Source organism: Electrona antarctica, assembly GCF_951216825.1.
Source record: "Electrona antarctica genome assembly, chromosome: 14".
NCBI lineage: Eukaryota > Metazoa > Chordata > Actinopteri > Myctophiformes > Myctophidae > Electrona > Electrona antarctica.
In genome coordinates this window covers 35,756,816-35,769,382 of record NC_136795.1, presented here as the reverse complement: position 1 = coordinate 35,769,382, position 12,567 = coordinate 35,756,816, and the positions used below count along the sequence as shown (strand labels likewise).

Below are 12,567 nucleotides of genomic sequence, written 5' to 3'. Positions count from 1 at the left end.
AGGGTGATGTATGAGAGTGTCTTTCTAAATCTGCCTGCCCATCTACCCGCCACCCTGTCTGTCCTCCGTTCTGTGCTCTGTTAGTTCATAAGTATATGTTAGTGTAGTCTGTAAACATTCCACAAACAAAAAGGCAGCTGAACAGCTTCACACATGGTCTCGGTTTACTTGGTCATCAGAAAGCATTATGTCAAGAGTTACAGCACAACTTCAGTGAACGACAAACCAGGAATCAAGTCGATAATACAGGTTAATGCCTAATTTATGTCGTATGATGGTGTCACATGCTGAAAATAGCAGATCTACAAGCTCACAATGACAAATGCAATGCATTGTGAGCTTGTTAATCTGCTAATTTTTCTTATAACAAAGTATACTATAAATCTAGCTTAAGCAGCCCTAATCAATGCCCAAGGTGTCATTTGACCCAAAAAACATATTGAAGTGAAAGTTTTGTGCAGCAAAGTTGAACTTACGGTATAGCCTAGCTCGACACTGACTGAGATACATAACATATAACAAATAGTAGTAGAGTTAGTATAAGAATCAAGAAGGTTTATTTGTTACTAATGAGTAAAAGTGAAATGCAAGTATGTTAGTTCCGTATGTACTTTACAGTCACTGCTTGTACCTGTGTGGATATATATAGTACTGTATAAGACAGACAAACTTCTTGTCTTGAGAGTACAAGCACAAGCACAGTCACCTAAGAACATAAATATACAACATAAATATACAGACGAGTGTACTGCAGAAAGCTTTGAGCAGCGGACGCTACAGTAGAGACTTAGACAAACGTGCTTGGCCACAGACAGACAGGTGGGCACAGCAAAGACCACTACCAGTCTAGAGGACAGACATACAGGATTACAGGTGGGGACAGAGGGGGCAGACAGACAGACAGACAGCCTCACCGATGGACTTCTGCCGCAGCATACCGTGCGGTGGAGCATGGGCCGAGGTGTACTGGCTACGGTCATAGCCGAGGCCAGACCCTGATGACGTCATCCCCATCCCCGATTGGTCATAATTTGGCTGCGTGAAGTGCACAAAGCATGTGAGGAGGGGGAAAAAAACCTGATTAAAAGCTAGAAGAGTACAACAAGTTAAAATATTACACAGTGAAATGGACCCTTACTGGTGCATTGTTACACTCTAACCACAGGAACCATAGCATCCCTATCTACGAGCTCACAACATGTTGTAATCACAGGTTGTGAGCTTGTAGATCGGCAATTTTCGGTGAACATTTTGTGAAGAGGGAAACAAAAGGGCATACCTAGGGTTTAAGTGACTAAATTAACACCCACGATTTTGCTGTTGGGGAATATGTGGAAGAGAACGCGGTTCAGTATGAACCTAGTTTGTTGACGTAAACAAGTTGTCAAAATATTCCCCACGGACTGTAGCATTATCATCTAAAGCCTGATTCAAACTTCATCGCACAACACGTCAAAAATAGCAGACCTACAAGCTCACAATCTGGCAAAACATCCGTGATGCGTCAGCTATTTTTGGCGCGTAACACCATCGTGCAACGAAGCATGAATTAGGCTTAAGTGTCAGGGTGTTACCATAGGAACATACTGGAGAAACGGTTTCACTCAATCCTGTGATGGGGTGGAGTGCACCAGTGGACATAGAACAACTCTCACACTCGATACACACAGCACATATCCTTGCCATACAGTATCGAGTCTCAACGGAGGGTGTGGGGACGCCCAGAGTCCTTGAGGGGGATTCAGGGTTTAGATTTTTGCCCCAATTTTCTCATCAATTTAGTCGTTATGCCAATTGATTCCTCCCCACACACTGCTATGTTGTCGCTGCTGTTGTGTCCTACTGACTCACATGCCAGTGAGGAGCCCCCACCGGGAGGATGTAGAGCCTTCGTCCTGCTCCCCCTGCCCAACACTCCCTGCCGACAGGTGCCATGAGCCCGCAGGAGTACGAGCAGTGACAATTATCACCCTCCCTGCGGGCTTCCCCTCCCCCAAACACAGGCCAATTGTGTTTGTGTAGACGCTCGACAAAGCCGGATGCACCACGATAGATTCTTTTTTTCTTTAATTTATTTTTATCCCACGATTTTATAAACCCATTTTTCACCCCTGTGTCAATTAGTCTACACACCCTTCCGCCAACCTGGTGAGAGCAACAGACTTGAACTCATGCTTCCTTCATGCATGAGTGTCCAAGTTGCTCCTTTACACCCCGGCTAGCCAGGGGGAGGCAGTTTAGAGACCAGGATTACTGCATTTTTTTGTGAGGGTACCTACACGGGGAGAACATGCAAACTCCACACAGAAAGGCCCTTTCTCCGCCACTGATTGCGTGGAGGAGAGAACACGCCACCAGCACCCACAGCGTCCCCAGCGGGAATCGAACCCAGGACCTTCTAGCTGTGAGGCGACAGCACTACCAACTGTGCCACCGTTCCCCCACCACGATAGATTCTTCTAACCCTCAGCGGTGGTGGGCAGGCACTTTACCACTGCACTGCACAAGCACCCTAGCTAAATGATTGATTCCTGGGAACCAACTGGAACCATGTCTGTAAATAATTATGAGTCTGTAAATCTGAGTGTGTACAAATGGAACCAAAGGGACTCATGAGGGTCCCTTTGATTGATTGAGTACACTCTCAAAGTTAAATTAACTCTAAAGATTTTACAGTGTAGATTTGCATCCCAGGGATAAAAAATCGTATAAAATGGGGGCCCGCACATAATGCATAATTCTATAACTGGGGGTCCTTGAAGTTAAAAAGGTTGAGAATCACTGCCATACAGTACACACAACAAAATGCAACAGAGATTCCCAGATCTTTCCGAGAATGCACACGCAAGCACACATGCAGTACACACCTCGTTGCCATAGATGCTGCGGCCTCGCTCTCTCTTTGGCCCCTGACCCCTCGTCCCAGGCCCCTCGTTGGTGCTGATTGTCTGCTGAGCAGCTGCCAGAATCTCATCTAGTTTATCTGGAGGAGAGGGAGAGAGAGAAGGGGGGAAAGTGGGGGTGATAGAGAGGAGTTAGAGGGGTAGAGGGCAGGTGAAATGGATATTAAGAAAGGCCGTGTGAACAAATTGCAGTACGAGACTAAGGCACGTGGGTGAGAGATCAGTGAGGAGGTTTTCAGGCTCTCCCCTCCCCTGCCACACTATCACACCCATCATGTCCAGTGGAAGATAACTAACATAACCACTTCCCTGATACTACTGGACATTATGTAGATGTGTTACACAGTGAATTTAACCCTAAATCTGACAAATAACCGGATTGACCCTTAAGAATCAATTTGGTTCCATTTGTAACCATTCACAAATTGGGCAAATTAACACATGGATCATTTAACACTGATGATTTTACTGTGTGCACTGCAACACAGTGTCAGTTTGATGATTCAATGATCTCACTTACTCAAGGCCATCTGATAGACTGTCCTCTTCTTCTCCGTAATCTGCGAAGAATCGAATTCTACAGGAAAGAGAAACCCCACAACAAGAAGATGGTAAATGGTGCATTTATATAGCGCCGCTTTACATAGATTGTGCATTACATTCACCCATTCACACACACATTCATACACCGATTGCAGCGGAAGCCATGCAAGGTACCAACCAGCACATCGGGAGCAATTTGGGGTTCAGTGTCTTGCCCAAGGACACTTCGACATATAGACAGGAGGAGCCGGGATTCGAACCACCGACCCATGGGTCATTGGACGACCTGCTCTACCTCTTGAGCCACAGTCGCCCCATGACAAAGATGTGCGACTTGGCAACAGTAGTTTAGTTCTAAACAGATAGAGTACAAATATGTTGTGGGCGAAGGGGCAGGAGGGCAAGACGGGGCGGGTTGAATGGGGGGGGGGGGGATTTATGTGTTCATCGGTAGCGAGCACGTACCTGACTTTTTTTTCCAGGGGGTAGCAGCTGGAAAGAGGACAAAGGGAGACTTAAGACTTTGGCAGGAGAGAAACTGCAATACTGTCATTACAGTGAATGCTAATCATATTCCCGAGAGCCTCACAAACTGAGTCACCTCGCCAGGCTTCAAGATCTTAAGATGTACGAAAGAACGAACTGCACACACCCACACTTTGACACTGCCGAGCCATGCACACTTCTCGTGTTACAGTAAATATGCTAGGCAAGGATGAATTGCTGCTTGTTCTCCATGGTCGCATGCATGCAGCGCACACACACACACACGCACACACACACATACATACACAATTAGTCTGAAGATAACTCCCACCTCTCTCCACTGTTAAGTTGTTAACATCCAGTTAGCGTTGATGAGGGGATGTAGAAGGGGACAGAGGAACAACAGAGTTAAGAGTAATAATGCTGGACTGAAGTGTTGGTGTATAGGGGTAGAAGGAGAAGGAAATAGGTGACCCGTCAGTGTACAAATTAAGATGCTGATTGGTGAGTGTAAACTGAAATAGGCTAGCGTTATGTGGTATTTGTGTGGGAACTCATGAATCTAGTTCCACAATATATTGTATAATATACTGTATCTCAAACAGTTATGGAACCGTGGTAATTGTAAGATTAAAAACGTCCAGTTGTATGTTCACTTAAAAACGTATAAAAAATAATGTGTACTGTGAGTGACATCACATCTGAACCTGTTCAATCGACGCTCACTTGAAGAAAGAAAAGAGAGGGACGGACGGACGGACGATGAAAGGATTCACGAAAAGTGCAGAAGACATTTCCATGAAATGCCCCTAGCCTGCTCTCTTTGCAGCATGACTTCTAGGTGAACTGGGACACTGCATCAAAACACAGCGGTAAGACGGTGTACCGGGCATCACTACCTAAATGAATTCTATGCATTAGAATAAGCATATGGCATGGCTTCCTCACACATTCTGCTCCTTTCACCTTGCCTCAGAAGGAGCCAGTGCCAATGACATTGTAAGTGCAATCTCCCGCATCTGAATACTGAAGTCATATGCTACCGCTAATTGGGGAAAAACGAACATGGCTTTTATTTTCTCTACATCAAGTAATAAATATTTGAAGATGATTTACTGTGTCACAGTCTGTAATATAAGTGTTGATGCGTGTACTGGAAGAAGAAGAAGAAGATGCATTAGCGCTAGCAGGCGTGTGAGGTACCATGGGTACATAGTGAGCACTGGTCTGTTGGTGGGTGAGTGGCTGTTGTGGTGGTGGTGATGGAGGTTTTAAAGGGTCAGGGAACTTGGACCCATGTGCGGGCTGGCTGGGGGGCTCATGCTGTGCACTGATCGGGTTGAGTCAGACCACAGAGAGGATGGGGAGGGGGGTAGAAGGGCAGTGGAGGAAGAACGAGGGTAGAGGAGTGTGTGGAGCAAAGGGTAGATTCTCCCTATACACTCAATCTGGCCCCCATCAGATCCAGGCTTACAGCAGCAGACGGGACATAATAACCACTGTGTATGGGGTAGAGGTGTGGGACAGGCCGAGGGTTCCCCAAGGAGGACATTTGCAAAGGAACTGAGGTGTTGAGGAGGTCTGCGGAGCGGGCTAGAAGTCTGGGACCCGACATGAAAACGGCTCTGGGGAGCCTCATGGCCATCATAAATCATCAGCTGCTCACTGAGCATGCCCAGTACAGACAGCGGCGCGGCAGCAGCCACAGTTCGCTGAGCATGCCCAGTACAGACAGCGGCGCGGCAGCAGCCACAGTTTTCCCTCTCAGTGACACCCACCCCAAGCAGCGTTACTATGGCAACAAACACTTGCCAAGAGTTGGTGTGTTTGTGTGCGTGCGTGTATGTACTGTATGTTAGGGCATTCACTTCTAGTCATTTTTACTAGTTGACTAGTTGACTAGTTGACTAGTTTACTAGTCGACTAGTTGTTTAACCACCTATTATGTAAAAAAAAAAAAAAAAAAAAAAGAGAGAAAAAAAATATATATATTTGTACATTTAAAAACTGTACATTGGTGACTATAACTATAACCTTTTTTTTCTTTCTTATCAACTAGTCAACTAGTACCAGCAAGGTCGATTTACTAGTCGACTAGTAAACTAGTCGACTAGTTGCTTAATGCCCTACTGTATGTATGTATGTACTGTGTACTGTATGTATGTATGTATGTATGTATGTATGTATGTATGTATGTATGTATGTATGTATGTATGTATGTATGTATGTATACAGTATATATATATATATATATATATATATACATTACATACACATATATATATAAATATAATTTTCGGCCATTCGGTATTCCGTTTTTGGCCAAGTCCTATATTTGGTATTTGGTTTCAGCCAAGAACTTTCCATTCAGTGCATCCCTAGTATGTATATGTACAGTGTGTTTGCGTGCGTGCGTGCGTGCGTGCGTGCGTGTCTGTGTGTGTCTGTGTGTGTCTGTGCGTGTACTGTATACAGATGTGCGTGTTCAGTCCATGGAGGGCTAATGACAGTAGTTTTAGGGGGTTAAAGCTAGGATTGGCTAGGGGGGGTAGGGGGAGGTGCAGTGAGGTAGGAAAAGAAGAAGGCGGGGCAGTGAGAGAAGGGACCACCGGGGTGCGAGCGGGCGGGGGGTGGTGGGTTGGGAGGGTTACCTGTAGTGGGGGTGCTCGTAGTGACAGTGCGGAACCTCTGAAAGAACAGTGAAATGCATTGAGACTCTCATCCACGGCGGCAGCTCATTGTCTGCTGCTGACTGCTGTCGCTGATCCCACGCTCGCTCACTGCGCCTGTCCTGTCCTGTCCCGCTCGCTTTCTATCACCCTATATGGAACTCACACGTTGCTCACACTTTCGTATAGGGTCGTCTATATTTAACACCCCCCCCACACACCTACTCCGCCATTGTCACACTTTCATTTCCTTTAGCGACCCTGATGCTTCCTGTTTAACGCTGTTCCCCCGTCGTCCTCCTCCATTTTCCTCCAACGTATCCCCCCCCCCCCCGCGCCTAACGTACTGCGCTGAACCTGCACTGCAACTACAGCTCTGTGTCCCTCTTTCTCCGCTGTCTTTCGTTCCTCCTCCTTCTATCCATCCTCTCCCCTATGCTGACGCTTGTGTCGTCTTTGATCCACCCCAACCTCCTCCCTCCTCCACAATGATCTTACCCATCTCCTCCAGCTCGGAAGTCATGGATTTGGAGCGCAGTGCGAGGGCTGCACCGCTCATTCTTTTACTCTGTTGGGGAACTGGAGGGGAGACAGAGACAGAGAGAGGGAGACAGAGACAGACAGAGAAAGGTCGGTCAGGCAGTCAAATCAAATCACTTGGTGTAAGGAGCAGTATGTCCACTAGGGGCCACTAGTGGAGCTTTTTAGCCATGTTGTAATTATTTATGTTTATTCATCCATCCATCATCATCATCATCATCAAACCACTTGTCTCTTACTTTTCTTTCTGGGGCCCAGCTCCTCCATGTCAGGGTTGCGAGTTACCATGACAACTTTGACCATGAGGCTATTACCACCTTGCCTGATCATGTTGACGACCTGCCGGTGTCCCACCTTCACTACATTCTGACCATTCACCTGGAGGGGAAGTAACAAGGCCATGAGAGAATGAGCCATGAGAGAATGAGCCATGAGAGAATGAGCCATGAGAGAATGCAAGAGAGAAAGAGTGTGGAATTCAGAGACTTAAAGTCAGTTGAAGACTTCACCCCACGGCATCAAAAGAAGGTCCAAAAAGACTGGTCCTAAATTCCAACCCATAACGCCACACGTCACTGTTAGGCAGAAACCATGTATGTCCATGGACCTGGGGTCCTTCTTTTTGGCCATGTCATTATGCGTAGGTGGAAAGGTTAACAAAATCCTCAAGCTCACAACGCGACACGCTGTGAGCTTATGGATTTTACACAACCAAGGGTAAAACAGGCCTTCGATTTATTTAGAAAGGGAGGGGGGAAAAAAGTTAAATATGAAGATACAAGGTTTCTGGCCGACGGCAACAGACGACAAGTCATCACACACCTCTATCAAGAAGTCCCCCATCCTGAGACCAGCTCTCCAGGCCACACCGCCCTCGTCTACAGACTCCAGGTACTGCAGGGCTGGGAAGGCTGGAGTAGGAGTGAACTCCTCGATGGGAGTCTGAGCTGGAGGGACATACAGTTGAAGAGTCAAAGGGACAACACTACAGTCAGTAGGTAATCCCTGCAAGTAACATACAGTACAGTATGCATTATATGTATGGGGACAACTCCCAATGAAAGTGCAGTATGTGTGCATACTGTGCAATGTGTGCATGTAGCACCCAGAGAGAGCGAGAGACAGACAGACAGATGGACAAAGAGAGACAGACAGACAAGCAGACTGCTTGTTTCCATGCTCATGGGTTTTGTTACCTTTGGCCCCTCGCAGCACGAAGCCGAATCCTTCGCTGTCTTTTTTCTGCAGAAGCACCGTCTTCTCCTTGATTATATAGTCACTATTAGAGAAGGCGAGAAAAACAGCAAGCGGAAGGGAGAGAGTTACAGACAACCTGGTAAGTGAGGGCAGTTACAGAACGGCAAAGAGAGAGAGAGGGAGGAAGAAAGAAAGAAAGAAAGAAAGAAAGAAAGAAAGAAATTCACACTGCTAGAAGAGAGGAGTGTGCGTGCGTGCGTGCGTGCGTGCGTGCGTGCGTGCGTGCGTGCGTGCGTGCGTGCGTGCGTGCGTGCGTGCGTGCGTGCGTGCGTGCGTGCGTGCGTGCGTGCGTGCGTGCGTGCGTGCGTGCGTGCGGAGAGAGAGAGAGAGAGAGAGAGAGAGAGCCTGCCCTACAGTATATCCACATTCATATCCACACACTGCACCAGAAGGTAGCCTTAATCCTTGGAGTGTGTGTGTGTGTGTGTGTGTGTGTGTGTGTGTGTGGGGGGGGGTTACCACTTCCCCATATGCAATGTGTCCAACTTCCTGTGACCTCTTCAGAGGTCATTGACGAGGTGGAAACACCACCACCGCCACCAGTCCACCACCGCCACCACCAACATTCCCAGTACATTCACGCCGCAGAATGGCGCTTAGCTTTCCTATGCCCTTTCCTATGCCCTTTCCTATGCTCTTTCCTATGCTCTTCTGTATATATGTTTGACAGCAAGCCCAGAGATCTCTCCAGAATCTCAGCAAAAGATGCTATATATGATGGTGCTGCTTGTTGCCTCAGCAACAGCTAGGAAGTGGACGCAGGGAAAAACCTGCTCGCTTGTGGAGGTCTGACTCTGTGCTGGAGAGTAACGTATGCAAAGCCTAATGGCTCAGTATTAGTCATCAGCAGAAAGAAAATGGGGATACCTCACGTGTGGATCAGATGGAAAGAGAGGAGGTGAGGTTCATCTGTCTTTTACACGGAAACGTCACCCTTATGAGCTAACACAATGGAGGAGGAATGGGCCATTAATGACAGCTCCCAGGGGGAGATTAATGATAGCTCGCCACAGCAGCCCCATCATATAGTCTCTAATAATATATAGAGTATATACCGTAATAGGGTTGCTGTGGAAGCAATCCCACAAGAACTGCAAACGTGTGCCCGCCTGCTCACAACACAACAGCATAGATTGTGTTACACTATACAACAACACACACACACACACACACACACACACACACACACACACACACACACACACACACACACACACACACACACACACACACACACTGATGTCCATTATGCTGGGCATCTCGGTGCTCAACACAGAGCGCAGTAAGTGCGGCGCTGCAACATGTAGGACTGCCAGCTCTGGCAGAGAGATTGGATGGACGAGTAGAACATCCTTCTCACGACGTTCACTGTAACCTAGACCTAGAGAGTAGAGCTAAAGGACTGATAGTTAGGAAGCTATTGGAGCCAAATACCAACTTACCAAGAGGACTGTAATGGGTGGCTGTAACTGTACAGGACTGTAACAATGTGCTTACATTTTTACTAAATTAACACAAATGGTGCTGAATCAGTTAGCGAATGATTCATAGGATTACGCATAATTTGAGTCATGAACTAAAGAAACCAGTGATTCATCCACTAACGCCAGTCACTCGAGGCAGCCGTTCAGGTAGTGAAAGGGGCCTTCCGTCTTTCAGCGACAGACACTTATACTCCAGCTGTGGGCTACGTCACATGCCTGGAGGATTTTTATCAATGGAATTACCAGCCAGTCATACAGCCAGTCTTTCCAGAGAGACAGACAAACAGAGGGACAAACACTGTAGTGTACACAGTCAGATCTGATCACACAGGCAGGTGAGTGGCTTTGACCCACTGAGGCCTGAAGCAACAGGTGTTATAGAAGACATCGTCCAAAGGGGCCTGTCAGACATGCATCCCTGAGACACAGACAGCCATCTAGTGAGTCGGTGTCATCATTCTATGACATATACTGTAACCACATGCTGACAATCCCACTGTTCAAAATATGGCCCCCATGCCCTCTCCATCTGTTCAGCCTCTTTTTTCATTTTCTCCTGGCATGCTTCATCTCTCCTTTTCCCACCACAATAGCCTGCCTGCTCCCACCTCAAACCTTGCCAGTTTTATTGGTCAGTTTTATTTGTTCTGTTTTGTGTTTTTGTTTTATGTTTGTTTTTTTGTCTCCTGGCAAAATACAAAGGTATTTTTGTTTTTGTCTGTATTGTATTGTTGCTCCCCTTCCCCTTTCCCCAAGAGGACCACAACGGAAACAAGCCTAACAGCTTTCTTGTGACTCGATCTTTTTGAAATGTATTTTTCAATAAAGTAATCAATCAATCAATCAATCAATCAATCAATCAATCAATCAATCAATGCCACTTTTAATATCCATTCTCTCTTCTTCAACTAAATTCGGATGACTATAGGTATGAGTATTTCAACTGGTATTTCTGCAAGATGGTGTGGAAAGACAAGAGACAGAGAGAGGGGGGGGGGGGGGGGGGGGGGGGGGTCATGTGTTGGATCAGATCTGTGCCTGCACGCTATCTGGTTGTTATAGTGGGGCAGCATCGTCAGGATTCTGAGGCATGTTTGTGTCCATCCATGCACAGGGAATTCTCCGTCACCTGCATATCTATTGTCCAGCAGAGCCTTTAAAAATGCACTAAATGGATGAATGAATAAACTGTCTGCAGACACGCACCACACCACACCACACCACACCACATGTCACACGCACACATGCACGCACGCACGCACGCACGCACGCACGCATGCACCACACACTCACTCCTTCCCTCTCAGCTAAACCCGGCCGGCACTGACATGGTAACACTCTCAAACTCTTTTCCAAACCCTGATGTTTCAGCATCCCCGACCTTCTGTGCGGTGTAGCCTCTACTCACCCCCAATATGTGGATATGTATACATGTTTGTGTGTGTGTGCGTGAGTGCGGGTGTGCATGCGTTTCTTTCGCTCAGAGTTTCATGCAAAGCACTAATACATTGGACCTTGTCCAACCAGCACCTGCACTACTAGCACAAGCACGGCTGTCATTACCGCCGTCACCGTCGGTGTCACTCAATGTCGCTCACAACAGCGCGATGGTATCGGTGCGATGGTATCGGTGCGATGGTATCGGTGCGATGGTATCGGTGCTGGCCAACAACACCGGGCATCTTATAGGACGCATACATGCACGATCAGGCTCAGCGCTGCATGGGGTGCACACGGTGAACAGATCAGCCTGCAGCCCCTGCACAGTGTGACACCAACAACCCATCAGAACGCTGGGCAAGGCTGGATGCTGCACAGCCGTGTCAGGAGAAGCTGCATGGACTTGTCATGCACCCTGCATCCCGCAACTCAGGGATGCAGGGAACACAGTTTCAATTCTCTGGGTCTCTCGTCTGTCCGTCCGTCCGTCGGTCCATCTCTCCCTCCCTCTCTCTCTCTCTCACTCGCTTGACACAGACACATGTACGCACGCAGGCAGTAACATGCCATAGATAGAGCCCACAGCAAACTATAGCACACATTCACAGAATATAAGCTAGTGCGCACGCCGTCCGCATTGCCGACACGAAAGGCAATTCTGCTGCTAAATCACGCTGCCGACGGCTAAACAAGCCTTTGAGAGCGTGCACACGCACACACACGCACACATACATGTGCATGCTGCTTGCACAGACGTGCGTGCATAAACAATCCGCATGTCAGTGAAGCAGCCACAATCACTTCTGCCAGCGCAGCGTCGCTACTGATGACAGACGTTACAGGAGCTGGTGGGCACACACACACACACACACACACTCACATACGCCAAAACACAGAATAGCTGCATGTACCACCACACAGTGCAACTGCACACAGTATTATCTCTCTCTCTCTCTCTCTCTCTCTCACGCACGCACACACGCGCACTGACAGCCATCTAGGAGCATGCATTGCAACACTTCTCGCCTGTCAATCTATCAAGCCTATATCAAATCACTCCAGTCTGCCATCCGTGCCCACATGCATGCATGGCTCTCTACACCTCTGTCTCTCTCCCTTTCTGCCTGTCGACATCCCTCCATCCCTCTGACCGGCAGAGGGGAACCAAAAGAGGCATTAAAAATGAAAAGGCGTCTGTACCTGTAAATGAACCAGACGCTCCGATTCACGGGGCCTAGCGACGGC

The 12,567-nt window shown here is 47.6% G+C and overlaps 1 protein-coding gene across 1 annotated transcript in view; it reads right to left on the bottom strand.

Annotated features, from left to right (window-relative positions):
- shank1 (SH3 and multiple ankyrin repeat domains 1) overlaps window positions 1-12,567 on the bottom strand; it is a gene marked incomplete at both ends in the record, with an annotated part of 62,504 nt that overhangs the window by 7,456 nt on the left and 42,481 nt on the right. The window contains 8 exons of the mRNA XM_079520243.1: window positions 915-1,035; window positions 2,868-2,983; window positions 3,424-3,480; window positions 3,912-3,938; window positions 7,100-7,180; window positions 7,381-7,519; window positions 7,964-8,088; window positions 8,338-8,420. Coding sequence (XP_079376369.1) covers window positions 915-1,035; window positions 2,868-2,983; window positions 3,424-3,480; window positions 3,912-3,938; window positions 7,100-7,180; window positions 7,381-7,519; window positions 7,964-8,088; window positions 8,338-8,420 — 749 coding nt within the window. The remainder of the gene's footprint in view (window positions 1-914; window positions 1,036-2,867; window positions 2,984-3,423; window positions 3,481-3,911; window positions 3,939-7,099; window positions 7,181-7,380; window positions 7,520-7,963; window positions 8,089-8,337; window positions 8,421-12,567) is intronic.